General features: G+C 49.6%; 1 protein-coding gene across 2 annotated transcripts in view; it reads right to left on the bottom strand.

The window, feature by feature from the left end:
* The window catches only part of ARHGEF3 (Rho guanine nucleotide exchange factor 3), a 305,270-nt gene that overhangs the window by 261,549 nt on the left and 28,171 nt on the right, over positions 1 to 15,550 (bottom strand). For both annotated transcript variants that reach the window (XM_061128326.1, XM_061128327.1), the window contains exon 2: positions 4,608 to 4,700. In XM_061128326.1, the coding sequence (XP_060984309.1) occupies positions 4,608 to 4,669 (62 nt within the window). In that variant the 5' untranslated portion in view covers positions 4,670 to 4,700. The remainder of the gene's footprint in view (positions 1 to 4,607; positions 4,701 to 15,550) is intronic.

Here is a 15,550-nt window from a genome sequence, read left to right as displayed (position 1 = left end):
ATGCAAGAGGCCAGGTTTGATTCCTGGGTCAGGACCTACATCCCCTGGAGGAGGGAACAGCGACTCACTCCAGTATCCTTGCCTGGAGAAGCCCATGGACAGAGGAGCCTGGCAGGCTTCAGTCCACAGGGTCTCAGAGAGTCAGACACGACTTAGCAACTGAGCATGCACACACGCACAGTACAGACGCCAGCAGCTCAAGCTCAGCAGCTGAACTTCTGGAGGTGGAGGAAGCTGAGCAGGCCCCCACAGCCTTGGGCGGTGAACAAAGAGCTCATAAAAATCAGTGACCAAAACAGCTCCTGCCTAAAGGACAAGATGCAAGCTGATAAGCAGATCAAGAAGACAGCAACTAACAACAGACTAACCTGTCTAAGGTGAGGGCTCTCGAGGCAGCCTACCCTTAGATCGTGGAAACAACACAGCACACACCAAACCTCAATTCTGGACACAGCTCTTCATGCTGTGATTCATCCACTAATCACTCTGGGGGTTTCCCTGGCACTTCCACTTCCACTAGTGGTTAAGAACCACATGCTTCCCCTGTAGGAGGCGCAGGTTCAATCCCTGGTCGGGGAACTGAGACCCCACCGCAAGTTGCAGCCAACAACAACAAAAAAAAACCATTCTGTTTTCTAGCCAGTTCAGCCCACTAAAGCCACTCACGGATTGAGAACGTATTGTGCACAGGGCCCTGGACTAGATGTGGAGTGTCGCTGCACCAGACAAGTCAGTAAAGTAGCCAAGCCAGCACAAAGGAGGTGCTCAAAACACCCTGGAATAAATGAGGGAGCCAGAGAAGATCTTCATTTTCATAAAAGAGATATGTATTTGTACAATCTGAGAGTGACAGGCCCTGCAAGCAGAGAGTAACCCCTTATTTGAACATTTTCCGAAAGTGCTTAGGGCTGCTAACCAAGGATGGGAGGTTCACTGACTGACTGACACATGAATGAATGAATGAATGAATGAAAACCTTCCACTTCTCCAGCGTGGGCTGAGTCCTAACCTTCTATCCGTTTCAGGGAGCTATCAGAAGTTCATATACCTGAAGGACTTATTTGAAGGGCAAGGGATTCTCCCCTCAAAATCGTCTTGAACATCAGAAATTCTGGTTGCCTAACTCCGCTACTGCACAGCTGAGGAAAGAGGCACAGAGGCACTATCCCCCTAGCATCACCGATGGCAGCAGCAAACTGCATTCCCAGGGCTTCCTCTTCTAGAAAGCTTGTGTTCTTGTGAGTTGGCACCCAGAAGTACAAGTGACAAGTAATGGATGCTCAGTTAATAAATGCTGTGGGACTAGGTCCCCCCATAATAAAGTCACTTGCTTAAAAGACAAAATGTCCCTAAAGCTCAGGAGCAAAACGACATCCCCTCAGAAAGGAGTGAGGTCTGTGGGCAGGGCCTCCAGGGAGCCCCTCTCTTTGGGGACCTGGGGTTGGCTCAGGTGAGCTCAGGTCCTTCTCAGTGGCAGGCTCTGTCACAGCACCTCACCTCAAGGATCCGGGGTCCACCCCTTACCACTACCTGACCCCTACACTCGTCAGTCCAGAAATATCAGTGAGCACCTACTGCCTGCCAAGCACTGGGGAAACAATTGTGAACAAAACAGCCAAGACTTGGCCCCATGGAGTTCACAGTCCATTAAGTAAGGTAGACACTAAAAAGATGATAACATATAGGATGAGAAATCATGCCAATGGATTATCATTTCTAAACCACAAGTCTGGCTCTATCAACCTTTTGGCGGAACAATCTTCCTAGGCTCCTCACGATATGTGGGATTAAATATAAACAAACAAAAATGAAAACAGATGCCTTAACTGGGGGCTTACTCCAGGCCAGGTGCCTGACTATGACTAACTCAGGACATGCCATGCAGGAGGTACTATTATTATCCCCACTGACCAATGATGAATTAAAATTTTCTACTTAACCACTGCTCATTGTGTATGCAAAAGCCCACTCCCTCCAACCCTGAATTCCCTGAGAATGCATCTTACTTAAGTCGCTGTCTCTGGTGCACACATTTATATTTCATAAATTCCCACTGAATGAATAATTGACTAATCAATGGGTTGGTTTCCTTCAAGGCATTATCAGTTAATAAAATCAATTTTGGGAACAAGTGCTCCTAATAATCACATGAAAGTAGCTGCGATGTTGTGTAAAGAGCCAGCGCCCCAGTCCCTGCAGGCCTGAGACCAGGCTTATCTGTGTGAACTCAGTCATTTCCCCCTCAGGCCTGACTGCTCCACACTGTCCTGATGAAGAAGAAACCAGACAGTGAGCCTAGGACCTCTGCATGTCTATGTGTTAGACATTATGGAGAGTTGGGGTCAGGGGCTGCAGCTCAGGAAGACCTCTGAAACTGCACTCTGCCTGCTTTAATAAGGTCTAAAGTTAAACATTTTAGGGAGGATAACTAATCAGGTCTATGGGGGCAAGAGAAGAACCTCCTCTCTGGCCACAGCTCCGTGGGCTTATTTATCCTAACCAAGTAGATTCATTCCCGTGACAAACAGGCTCAACCTGAAAGCCCCTTACCAGGGAGGTATTTTGGATGAACATGGGTGGGACCATCACCCCCAACTGTACACCAGAGCAGAGGGGTTGGTGAAATGCAAGAGCCCATGTTCATATGCTGGAGGCAGACAAAACCCCAAACACACTCTCCACTTCTACACTCTCCTCTGGGAAGGCCCCTGAGTGTGGTCAGGGCCACCATGAACATGGGCCTGATGGCTCCACGTGGTCCATAAGCTATGACCACAGAAGAGCTCTCCACTGAGCAAGCGTGCATCTGTCTGTCACTCAAAGTGAGAGCAATGGGTAGGAACTGGGGCTCCACAGCAAGACAGGGTATTTGTTAACTCTTCCCTTGTTGTTTGGGTTGTTTTTGAATCAATTTCTGTCCTTATGTCACCTAATTGACATAATAGGGGTAACAACACAACTCCCTACCTCACAGGGCTGTGGAGAGAATTAAATGAGTAACCCATGTGGTTCACCCAGAGCCTGACACAGACTCAACACTCAGATTGTTGCCAAGGGTGGTGACGATGGCAGTGGATGAATCCATCTGAGTAGGGAAATCCAAAGCAAGGCTTTTCTAACAACCCCTGCCAGGATCTGGAGAGAAGCAGGTGATCCTGGGATAACCAATCCCGGAAGAGCAGACTTAGGAGCTTTTCAGAAGAGAAACAGAGAGGTGTCCACCCTTGGGCAAGACCCGAGTTGCCCAGGGGCCCTGGGCCTCAGGATAGTCACTGAGTCTTGTAAGGACTGACGCTTGCCAGGGCCACTGGGAAATGCAGAGACCTGAGAAGATGAACTTCCCAGAGTAAAGAGAAGGGGGAGGAAAGTACAACCATGGAGAGATACCATTGTTCACCCAGCAGGGTGGCAAAAATCAAAAAGCATGAAGAACGGAGGTGTGGCAAGAGGTGGGCAAAGAGGAAATCTGGTATCTGCTGGTAAGTGATGCTTTTTAGAGAATGAACTGGCAATATTTATGAAGATCTTAAACTCATTCATGGGGTAGCCCAACAACTTCACTCATCAGTAACCACCTAAGACAACTGTCTGCCCATGTGCTTGGAGGCATAAACCAGAAAGTGCATCAAAGCACCGCTATTAATATTAAGGGAAAAAAAAAAAGAATCCACCCACCCACCACCAACAGGAAAACACTGAGATTCTTGTGCCATGGACCCAATACTCACTTTGCAGCAAAACAAGGTAGTTTCACATGTACTGTCGTGAAAACATTTAAAATCATATAATTGAATGTTTTACAAAGGGTACAGAATAGACCAGCAAGCATAGTATGACAGACTGTTTTTAAAGAACAGGAAGGAAGGAAAGAATGACTTTTTTTCCTATGCATATTGCCTGGAGAATTCCATGGACAGAGGAGCCTGGAGGGCTACAGTCCATGAGGTCGCAAAGAGTCAGACACGACCTAGCAACTAACACACACAGACACCTCATAAAAGTTCTGGAAGGACGTCCACAAAGTAGGTCACAGTGGTTACTTCTGGGAAAGACAGGAGTAGGGTATGCGTGAGGAATGAAATGGCGAGGGGGAGGCTCAATGGAGACTTCACTTTTATTAACTAAGAAAACTTATCCATGCATTTCTTAAGTATTTAAACTAATGCATTTATTTACAAGGAACAAAAAAACAGGAGGTGGAAGGAAGAGGAAGAGATGATGACTTCAAGAGAAGGGTCTGCACTAAAGGTCTGCCTTTACCTCCTCTGCATTCACCACCAGCAAATGCAGAAACAACACATCTAAGCATAAGCCCATTATTTCTTGGAATGAGTGTCCTTGGTTTTTAGAATCAGATATTTAATTCTGGACCATATCAGTTCTATATACCAACTCTACCTTCTAAATTTTGGAAAAAATTCCCTCATACTTGACGAACGTATCCTTCCTCTGGTGTCAGGAATTCAAGAAAAGAAAAAGGGACACATGGAAGTTTTGCGATCTCCAAATTCTTGATGGCCTCCACTGACTTATAAAAAGTCCTGAACTGCACTTACTGTTGCATGTAAGAATTTTTTTTTAATTTTAATTTTTAAAGAAATCTTTACCTTTCTTTGTTTTCTTCCATTCCTCTAAAGGCACACTGATTCATTACTCTGGAGTTGTCCATAGATGCTGCGTCACAGATCCAGGTCTTCTTTCTGAAAAAGCAAAATAACCAATATTTATAACCTGGGTGCATTTATGTTAACACAAAGAGATGCATTAAATACATACAAAAGGAATATGTCAAAGGCTGCTCAGTGTCCATCAAAATCCATTCTCCCTTTCGCCCACAGGTTATATGAGTTTTACCAGGGACTACATTTCCCAGGCATCCTTGCAGTTACATGCAGCCAGGCATGAGTTCCAACGGAATATGAGCGGATGTGATATGTTTGACTTCTCCATCTAGGTCTCAAGACATGGGCAAGCCTTGTTCATCCTTTCCACTGGCTGGAACTCAGTTCTGGCCACGCAGATGATGAAAATGCACTTGGAAATAACAGAACAACAAGATAAATGGCACTTGGGCCTGTGACTCTGCATGGAGCACAGGTGCCTCTGAACTTGGAACTACAATCTTCAAGAGAAATGTCTTTGTTCTTCAAGTCACTTTAAGTTTAATAAAACTTTAAGTTCTATTGGGTCTTGTTCCTATGGCTGATAAACTCTCATCAAGTTGACACTATGGTTAAATATTTTCACTGGGGCCCTTCGGAGGGTGGGTTTTGTTATTTGGAGCTTGGGACAGTCTGTGACTACAGACACAGTTGAGACCAAATTACTTTGGGTCACGATTTTAGTAAAACCACACATTATCTCAAATAGGTATTCCATCAGTGTTTGATGGATGAAGAAGTGTTAATGAGCATGTAATCTCTTCCCGTGTGAAATGTCTTGAAGGCAGAGCACGTGTTATAGAGTCAGGAAGGTGGGGACCCACAAGTATGAGCTGTGAGCTTCACTTCACAAAACAACTACTCGGGATAGTAAAACGCCATCTGAATGTGCACCATACTCACATTTAAGGATTTTAGTCTGGGCTGAGGAGCAACAGAGGCTAACAGACAGGGATAGAGTGACAGACCTGGGGAGAACAATCCGATGGTGGAGGTTTCCACCCACTATTCCACTTCCTGAGCACCTGCCCCAGGGGGACTCTGAGATACAACTCACAGGTTCCCTCTCCAGTCTCAGGAGCTGCACTCCTCACCACTCCAGGTGTGGCTCTAGCGTTAAAAGGCACGTTCTCTTTCTACAACACGGCCAGAACACTGAGCAGCTACTTCCTTTGTAACCAAAGAAACAACTGTCAGTTTCAACACAAGAAGAGCTGGCCGTGTAAACCATGTTGAGGGATGGTGTGCTGGTCCCTAGCCTGGAGCCTCCTAGACAAAAGAGGGTCCAGGAGAGTTTTGACACCCATGACCTTCACGCTGTGCTGTCATGGCCCAGCTCCACTGCATCAGCTGTGATGACTGCTGAGCATCACAGGCCGCTTGGCCAAATCCTCCCCACCCCCTGTGCCACCCTCCTCCACGTGTTCTACTGTGAGTCCGGGCTTCTCCCAGATCAAAGTGCCGTGTGGATAAACTTTCAGATCCAGGTGGGCGGGACCAGATACCTGGGACCTTGGCACTATGAGGCATTGGACAGAATCAGTTTGGGGGAGAATTCCCAGTCACAGCCTTCAACCCTGCTCTTTAACTTGCAAAGAGCACACCATGAGATATTTTTAGTATCTGGATCCCTGTCTGAGGCCAATGCTCTGGCTGGCTTCCCTCAGAGTTTAACTCCTTCAGCTGAGGCCTGTGCATCATGGAGGGACCCGGAAAAAGGCAAGCGGGAAGATAATGGCTCCTGGAAGGAGGCGAGATGGAAAGTAGTGGGACTTGAACTTGGAGTCCCAGAGGTGCCACTACATCCCTGCAATGAAGGGACACAGCAGAAAGCGGTGGCCACTTCTGCGGCTGTCAACACTTCAGTCCCCCTCACCTCGGCCTGGAAGCCATATCTGCTCAGCGTAGCGAGCTCTTCTGCAGCATAGTAACTGCTGCAAGAGGATTTGACACCTACATCCCAAATGATGCCAGCAGAAGACTCTCCTCCAAGTCACATTTCCTCAGCAGCTACGAAGTCAGAGCCTGCCCTCCACTGGCCCACTGGCTAGTTCTGGGTCAGGTTTTACTCTTTATCTCCTGGTGTTAGAGAAGGTTTTCTGTACAGAGCCATCAATAAACCACTGCTCTTCAGCCTGCAGGTAGGGATGGAGATTGGGACACCCATTTCTGTACCCCAGCCCTGAGGGATTCCCAAGGCTCAGACATTGACATGGATTATCTCAGCAAATTCTCACACCAGCCCTAGGGGGCAGGTGCTACCTCCCTCTGTGAACTGGAAAACTGGGTTAAGATTTGTCAAAGGCTGTATAGACAGCAAATGGCAAAGCCAGACTTTAACCAAGCATTTGTTCTGGGGGGACTGTGTTCCTAACCACGGTATGATAATGTGCAAGAGAAAGCTCAGTGCTGGCTGAATGTATGAATGAATGAACAATACTTTCAAAAGCAGTCTCAGGGCTGTGGGGAGACAGCGTCTCTTAGAGGGACTGCCCTCACCCACCCTGGATGCCCTGGTGATATTCTCAGACCCCTCCCAAGGCACCTACTCGGCCCCTGAACACTCACTCTGAACCCAGAATTGCCAACCTCTGCAGGAGTGTAAGTGCTCAGTACTGCTGCTGGTAATGGCCAGAGCAACCACTGCCTCAGCACCTCCTACATGCAGGCAGGAAGCTCAGGGCTTTCACGCAGAGGCTCCTCTAACCCAGCCATGGCTGCACAGGGAAGGCGGGATCACACCCCTTTGAGGGACAGCGCGACCGGAGCTCACAGAGGTTGTGATGACATTGTGATTAACGTCTGGGCACTTAAGTGAGGACAGTGTTCAAACTCTGAGGGGCTGGCGGAATAGCGCAGGCCTTTCCTCCACCTCACAAGACCCACCACTCACCCTGAGTAATCAGCAAGTTGTGAAAATAAGTGCTGTTTCAACTCTTTAGCCGGAAAGCTCTGTATTAATCTAAAGCTACTGAGCATTTGCTATGCCAGTCCCTTCATGGACGAGGAGCCCTAATTCTCCCCAGCTAGAAACTAGCACCACCGCCTGCCCTCCTCCATGGGCTGCATCATTGGTGACCAGCATCTCCTCAACCACCTTCCTACAAGGTTTCCACTGGACACCAAATCTGGCTAATTCTTCCCTGAGAAACCTCTCTTCTCAGGACGACCAAGTGTTGTGAGGCTGGGAAGCAACCAGAAATATCACAGCCTGCTGCTGGTGGGAGCACAGACTGGTCCAATCACCCTGGAAGATGGTCGCAATATCTACTCAACCTGCCTTTGCTCCCAGGTGCCTACATGGACCATGAGACATTATCTAGAATGTTCTCAGCAGTACTATGCACAACGGTCCTGTATCAGTCCCTTCTGCTGCTGGAACAATCACCAGCTTAGTGCTACTTGTCATCTTATGGGTCTGGAGGTCAGAAATGGGTCAGCAGGGCCGCACTCCGTCTGGAGGTTCTAGAGCAGAATCCACTTCCTTGCTTCTCCAGCTTCTCCATGCATTCCTCGGCTCATGGCCCCTTCCTCCTCTTCACAGCCAGCAGTGGAGCACCTTCTCTCACCTCTGCTTCCATCATCACAGCTCACCCTCTTACCAGACGCTCCTGCATCCCTCTTACCAGGATCTTTGTATCTACACTGGCCCACCCAGAGATTTTAAGATCATCTCCCCATGTCAAGGTCCTTAACTTGGGACTTCCCTGGGGGATCACTGGCTAAGAATCTACTCTCCCAGGGGGCTTGGGTTCGATCCCTGGTTGGGGAACTAGATTCCACATGCTACAACTAAACGACCTCACGTGGCACAACTAAAGGTCCCGTGCGCTGCAATGAAGATCAAAGATTCCACGTGCTGCAACTAGGACCCAGAGCAGCCAAATAAATAAATATTAAAAAAAAAACAAAAAACCTTAACTTAATCACACCTACAAAGTCCCTCCACCACATAACGTAACACAGTCACACGTATTACCAATGAATGGTACCTGTAACCAGGGGTGAGGTCATGGATAACTTCTGAGGGGCCATTATTCGCCTCACCTCCAGCCCCAAACCAGAAGCAAATCCAAATGCTCATCAACAGTAGAATGAATGAAATAAAAGGTGGTAATTCACAGCGTATGAGAATGTACGGTCTACGGCTACCTGCAACAAGGATGACGCTCACGAGACAACACGGAGTCGATGCCACCAGACACAAGGGCACTTGGTGTATGAGTCTGTCTGCAGAAAAGGGCAGAACCAGGCAACGTTTGTCTACTCTCCCGTTTCCTTCAACTCAGGGTCTTCACAGTCCTCTCAAAAACGTCACTGCTTGTCGTCTATAAATCAATATAGATATAGACATGCTAAATTCCCCAACTTTGCATCCCACAATTGGAGGTCAACAGTTATGAAAATTCAGTGAATGCACTTATAACTAAAGAAGGAGGAGGAGGAGCAAATGCAGCAGCAACGGTGTCTCTGCCTCTCTCACACATTTCCTCTCCACAGGCATGTGTCACTTCACCTCTGGATGAAGCAGATCCCAGCTGACTTCCTGACCATCCACAATCCTACCAGGAGTCGTTCACCAGACAGACCTGGAATGTCCCCCTGACCCTTGCTGCACTGTCCTCCGTCTCCCCTTCATTCCTGTCACTCACCTGACACACCACTCCTGCCCCCCCCCCAGAAACTCCCCCTAAACGTCTATAGGATTTGCAATACCAACCATACCATCTGCTCTTAATTGCTGCTGTCACATATTAATTGCTAACAGTGACGAGCATCTTAATCTAGTCTCCCCCAGTCAGACTACAAACTCTCAAGAACAGAAATCAGGTCTTGCCTGTTCAGGAATTGCCTGTCCAATTCTCCTTCTAGTTATGATTGCATGTGAGCACCCAATGCTAGTTCATAATAACTACTAATGATGCAACTGCCTTTGCTGAGCACTAACAGGCATCAGGTTCAGCACTCCTCAAACATGACCTCATTTCCTCTTCTCCCACCCAATGAAGTGGGTGCTACCATGATCCCTCTTTTGAGTAGGAGGCACAGAATGGCCAATTAACTTTCCCAAGGCCCCAGAAGTCATCACTAGAGGATGGGATTTGAGTCCATGTGATCTGACCCCAGGGCCCATGGTACCCTTAACCCAGACCCCACTCTGCTTCCTTAACGCCCCATCCAAGTTGGGTTAGGCATATAGTTGGTGCTTAATAAATACGTGACACTCCCCCCCCCAACCAAAAAAAAGAGATATACTAAGAAGGAGAAGAAAAAAAAACTTTCACAGCACACAAGTAACAAATCAAGACTCGTCACAAAATAATTTTTCAGTCTCAGACCTCAGAAGGGAACACACCCCCTGGAGAGATTTGAAGAAGCCCGCCTGCTCCTTCCTCTGCATCATGCTTGGCTTTCGGGAGCGTTATAAATTTTATCAGCAAACAGTCAGGGTCTGTCCTCCAGGCTTTTATCAAAACAGGGCGAGCTGGATACATTTTTTCTTCGTCTGCCAACCTCAGGACCAAAGCCAAAGTCAGGGTTGAAGACGGACTGGACGACGGGGTCTATGACCACATCGCCCTGAGCCACCTGCCCTCGATGACCTCACCTCTCACATGGCCAAAGAATGCGGCCCAGAGGCCTTGACTGCAAACAAGGCCGCCGCCCCCGAGGGCTGCTGTGGCCAGAGATAAACTGAAGCGGAGATAATGACACTGACATCATGCCATGACCCACAGTGCAGTCCGTTCCTGAGAGGCTGGCCCCTCACTCAGATTCCGAACGGCGCTCTGTCCAGCGCTGCAGACGCGGCAGCACACCCTCGGCCTCCCACAGACTGGCTCGCAGCATCCGAGTGGATACGGGTGGGAGTGTCTGTACCCGGGGTGTGCAGACCACCCAGGACACGGTGTTTCTAAACCACTGCCTCTGAGCAGGGACGTGGGACTGGCTGGAGGTTAGGGAGGGCTTCGGTTACATCTGTACCACTCGCAGTTTTACGAGAACAAAAAAAAAAGGGTTGACATATTTGGGGGGTTATTAAAATTGTCTCAAAGTTTTTAAAAAAAAAAACCCTGATGGTTACAGCACAGCATGGTGGAGTAGTAACAGAGAGATGGACAGTTACAAGGGAAGCAGCACCCATGGCCACAGGAGGGAACCACGGATGGGATTTGGTCTCAGCGGGCTCTGCGCCTCTGGGCAAAACGAGACAATCTACAACAAGTGTTTAGCCAAGAAGATGCATGCAGTTAGAGATCGGTGTTACTGAATTTTATTTACTCCATCCTTCCTGGAAGCCAGACATTGTGAGGTTCTGGAGGGTAGGGAGTCGGAGGCCAAGAGTTTAGGAATGAGGTCTCCACTACCACCCTCAAAGGGAGAGGCTTTCCCCGTCCTCCAGTGATTCCGCAGTGCTTCTGCCATGCTCCCCCCTCACCCAAGTCCCAATATGTGCTCGTGTCTTCTCGACTGCACCGGGAATGGAGGCAGCCCAACTGTGAGCATGCTGACAAATGTGAGTTCTCTGGATGAAAGGACAAATTCAACCAACTGCATTTGTCTACTCTCATGAAAGACAACACAAACTTGCTGCAGGACCAGGGCACCTCGGAGGCCATTGCCACACGCCTGAAGAATTAAAGCGGCCCTTGCGGGAGTTGGCCGCCCCCAGCATCACAGCAAAGTGAGGCTTCAAGAGGCAAGCTCCCTCAGTACCCACCTGAGCCCTCAAGTCACTCTCTCAAAGGAAGATGTCGGCTGGGGACCCAAGGACTCGGGGTTACATTTCTAGACACAAGGTCAAGATGCCCCAGTGATGGAAAGGGTATAACAGACTAACGGCATCATCACACGTGTTCCAACAAGCATCCCGGACTCGCCCCGGCCAGGCAGCCTCCAGCTTCGGTGGTTGGTCCCCACATGGCGTAACTGCGCAGACAGGCTGAGCTGAGCGAGCCCCGGTGGCAGCCACAGTTCCAGTTCTCACTGAATGGCCTCCATCACGTGCTCCTCTGGGGAGACGGGGACAGGAGACTGGGTCAGTTTTCAGGTCCTCATCCCAAGCCTCAGTCTTCCCAGAGGAAGGTCGGATCCCAGATCCCAGGAGGAGGGTTTGATGGGGATAGCACCAGTGCTCAAGTACTCTCCAGCTCCTCGCTGCCTGTCCTTAGGCCTGAGGGTGTTGCGATTCCAACCAGGGCATCTCCTATAGGATCCATATGCCAGGGTTCCTGGGTAAGTCCTCATACTATAAAATAGTTCCAATGCAACAACAAAATAAAAGTTTGAAAAACCTGCTTCTCACAAAACCTCTAAGTCTCTCCAACAATGCCTCTGATGGACGCTCAGTTTGTTTTTGCTGATAGAGAGCATGCTCATGTGTTCACAGAGGACACAAAGGTAGGAGGGAGTGAGACGCAGGTGAGAGCGGTGTGCCCACTGTCAGATGGACACTGCCCGGGCACGGCTCATCCAAGGGAGGGCACGCGGGCTCCCCAAGGATCTGGGCACCCTATCAGCACTGCCCCCGCTGTCGTCACCGCCCTCCTCCTCACCACAGGCGATGGTGACATCAGCTTTACTATATGCCAGGCACCCTGTGGAGGGCTTCAAATGCTTGATCCCATTCAGCCTTCCCAGCAATGCTGTAAGATAAAGACTCTTACCTCCTTCTTACAGAGAGGCTTAAGTGCCTTTCCCACATCCGTGGACCTAGTGAGTGGAAGAATCAGAGCAAAGCATAAAAATAAGTGTGCTCATCTCCACCACACTATGTAACAGGAATACAAAAGGGAGATGATTCTCATAAAATGACCCTAGAATAGACCTTGTGCTTATGTTGCCATCTGGGAACAAAACTGGATCCTTTGGCCAGGGCAACATTTTCCTGACCTGATCCTTCACCAAGTGAGCTTCGTAGAACTGACACATGTCACACTCACTAACTCAGCTCGAGGAAGGTAGCCTGGTTTGCCTCACCATCATTCATTTCCTGCAGAGACAAATGCTTACATATAGCATACTTCATGCCCAAAGAGTACTTCAAAACACCTGCACAAAAGGGGGTGATTTCTCTGAGAAGCTCAACTATAAATAACATTTCATGACATCTAGGCACTTGAAGACAATATAAAATTCCCTGGAATTAAATATATCAAGGACCCACTCTATACCTGCATTTAGTCACATGACATCCCCAGGAGATGCACACTGTTGGCCACACGTTACAGAAAAGGAAATGGGCTTCAGCAGCTCGGCCAACCTCCAGCAGCTGGAAGTGGACCACGGGGACTAAACACCTGGATCTGACTCCTGGACCGAGGCCTCCAAACTTCCCAAACCCGCAACTGGCACCTGAGTAAATACGCAGCCTGACTCCCCCAAGAAAACTCTCTGGCTAAATCTTAGCTCCGTCTCTGTGCTCTTACTCCAAAGTATCAGCTGAGAACGGTCCTACAGTGGAAAGGACCAATCGCAGCCTCTGACACTGGAAGACAACTTCTAAAGTTAGTGGGGAAGTCCTGCAGAACCCAGAATTCCCCTGGAAGGCCCCTGGAGAAGGTGGGTTCTGGAGAGGGGCCCCCCCCTCCCTCGAAGAGCCCAGTGCTAAGTAGGTGACTGTGTGTTCAGTCGCACTCCAGGTAAAGTCAGTCGTTGGGACAGAGGGAACCCACAGACATGTAACCCTTGGACGCCCAGGCAGGGCAGCCCTGTGGGAACTGGGGCACACAGCATGTGGGGCCAGCTCTAACCACCCCCAACTTCTACCCCACCACCCCCTCCAGAATATACACTCACTTAAGCGGAAGAGCAGGATTCAATGATTGTGTCTTTTCTTTTTTTTTTTTTTAATTAATTTATGTATTTATTTTTGGCTCTGCTGGGTCTTCATTGCTGCGTGGGCTTTTCTTTAGCTGCGGTGAGTGGAGGCTACTCTCTAATTGTAATGTGCCAGGCTTTCATTCGTAGAGGCTTCTCTTGTTGCAGAGCGCATGCTCTAGGGCATGCGGGCTTCAGTAGTTGTGGTTTACAGACTCCAGAGCACAAGCTCAATAACTGCCACGCAGGCTTAGCTGCTCCACAGCCTGTGGGATCTTCCAAGATCAGGAATCAAACCCGTGTCTCCTGGCAGGTGGATTCTTTACCACTGAGCCATCGGGGAGAATCCCTCAGTAGTTGTTTCTTTCTTCTAAGAGCTTCCAGTTCAGTAAACATAAGTCAAATGCAAGAGAGATGGGATTCCATGATACCATATTTCCACAATAGCATGATGTACCATAAGCTGCTGAAAATTTATATTATAAATGCTGAAAACATTCACACTACAGAGAACCAGACAAATCTGTCAGTTCTGAAGTTAAGACTACAGGGATTCTAATTTGACCTCTGCCACTTGGCGGCCTCGAGAGCCCAGAAAGGGCTACTTTGTGCTTTGGTTTCCCCACCTACGGGCTTCCCAGGAGGGGCTAATGGTAAAGAATCTGCCTGCCAATGCAGGAAATGTAAGAGTCTAGGGTTCGATCCCTCGGTCAGGAAGATCCCCTGGAGGAAGGCATGGGAACCCGCTCCAGTATGCTTGCCTGGAGAATCCCCATGGACAGAGGAGCCTGGCAGCTACAGTCCACGGGGTCGCAAAGAGTTGGACATGACTGGCAACTGAGCGATTTCATAGCACTGCCCCCACTGTAAAACAGGATGGTAATGGTGTCAGCTCCACGGCGCTTTTCTGGGGATTTGATGACACACAGGGCCAGTGACGAGCACAGCCCAGTGCTCCACAAGGCTGACATCCCCTCCCCTCTACCAGAAACAGACAAGAAAGCAGAGGGTCTCGCGGAGAGGTTAGCAACTTGTCAGAGGTCCCACAGTGAGAGGGTCCAGAAGCCACACTGTATTCAGCACTGGGGGTCTCGGGGAGCAAGGCGTAAACGAGAGGGTCCCTGCTAGAACAGAGTGAGCCCAGGGCCGCTAGGTTAACAGGCCTGGGAGGCAGAACTTGAAGTGTGGGGAACTGGGCTACTGAGAAACAGGAGCATGACAAGGAGGAGGGAGAAACACTTTCAGAGAATATAAAACTACCTGGTGAGGAACCACTCCAGACCCACCCAGCAGGCAAGACCACACAGACACAGAGATCTCAGGAGCCAGTAAACTGGCCACCTCGACCACAGTCACAAAGAAAGTGACCTTTCCCGTGACGGTCACCCTAAATGAGGCTCTGAGCATGCCATCCCCACGCCCTCCACCAGCCCCACCCTGCTGACAGTCCACCTGGCCCCTCCGCTGATCCCCAGGTCGGAGGCTGAGACCTGGATCTGCTCTGGAAAATCCCCTCCAGGATTTCAAATCCCTGCCCTCCTCTCCGAGAGGCACACGCCCGCAAAGCACAAGAAATGACAAGGAGGTGTGAGCAAGCTGCGCTGGACCCGCCAAGTCACGTGTCCGGAGCCCGCCTGGCTCTGCCCGCTGCTGAACCCTCACCCACTTCTCAGGCAGAGAAGTAACCAGGAGGTGCTCACACCTCAGTGGGACCTTTACAGCTCAGGAGGCTGCAGAGGTCAAGAGCAAGACCACACCTTCCACAAACTCACCCAAAGCCTGCAGGTGGCAGGAAGACAGGAGTGGAGGAGGGCCCTGCTGCCCGGTTATAAGCCTTCCTCTGTGTCCAGAAAGGCGCGGACAATGCGAAGGGGCAGATGCTTCCGGACGCAAAGCCTGGCACCCGAGCCCTGAGCTCTGCTATGGTGAGAGCAGCTGTTCCCCATCACCCCCTTCCAAGGGGCTGGCAGGGAGAATGAGGCCACAAAGCAAAGGAAACTGGAGGCAAGGGCCCCCAAGTCATTGAAGCATCGGCTGTGACAAAGGCACTTGCTCTTGTGCAATCTGGG

This window comes from Dama dama, chromosome 24 (genome assembly GCF_033118175.1).
Source record: "Dama dama isolate Ldn47 chromosome 24, ASM3311817v1, whole genome shotgun sequence".
NCBI classification, from domain to species: Eukaryota; Metazoa; Chordata; class Mammalia; order Artiodactyla; family Cervidae; genus Dama; species Dama dama.
The sequence above is the reverse complement of the archived record's forward strand: the minus strand, read 5'-3'. Positions and strand labels throughout refer to the sequence as shown.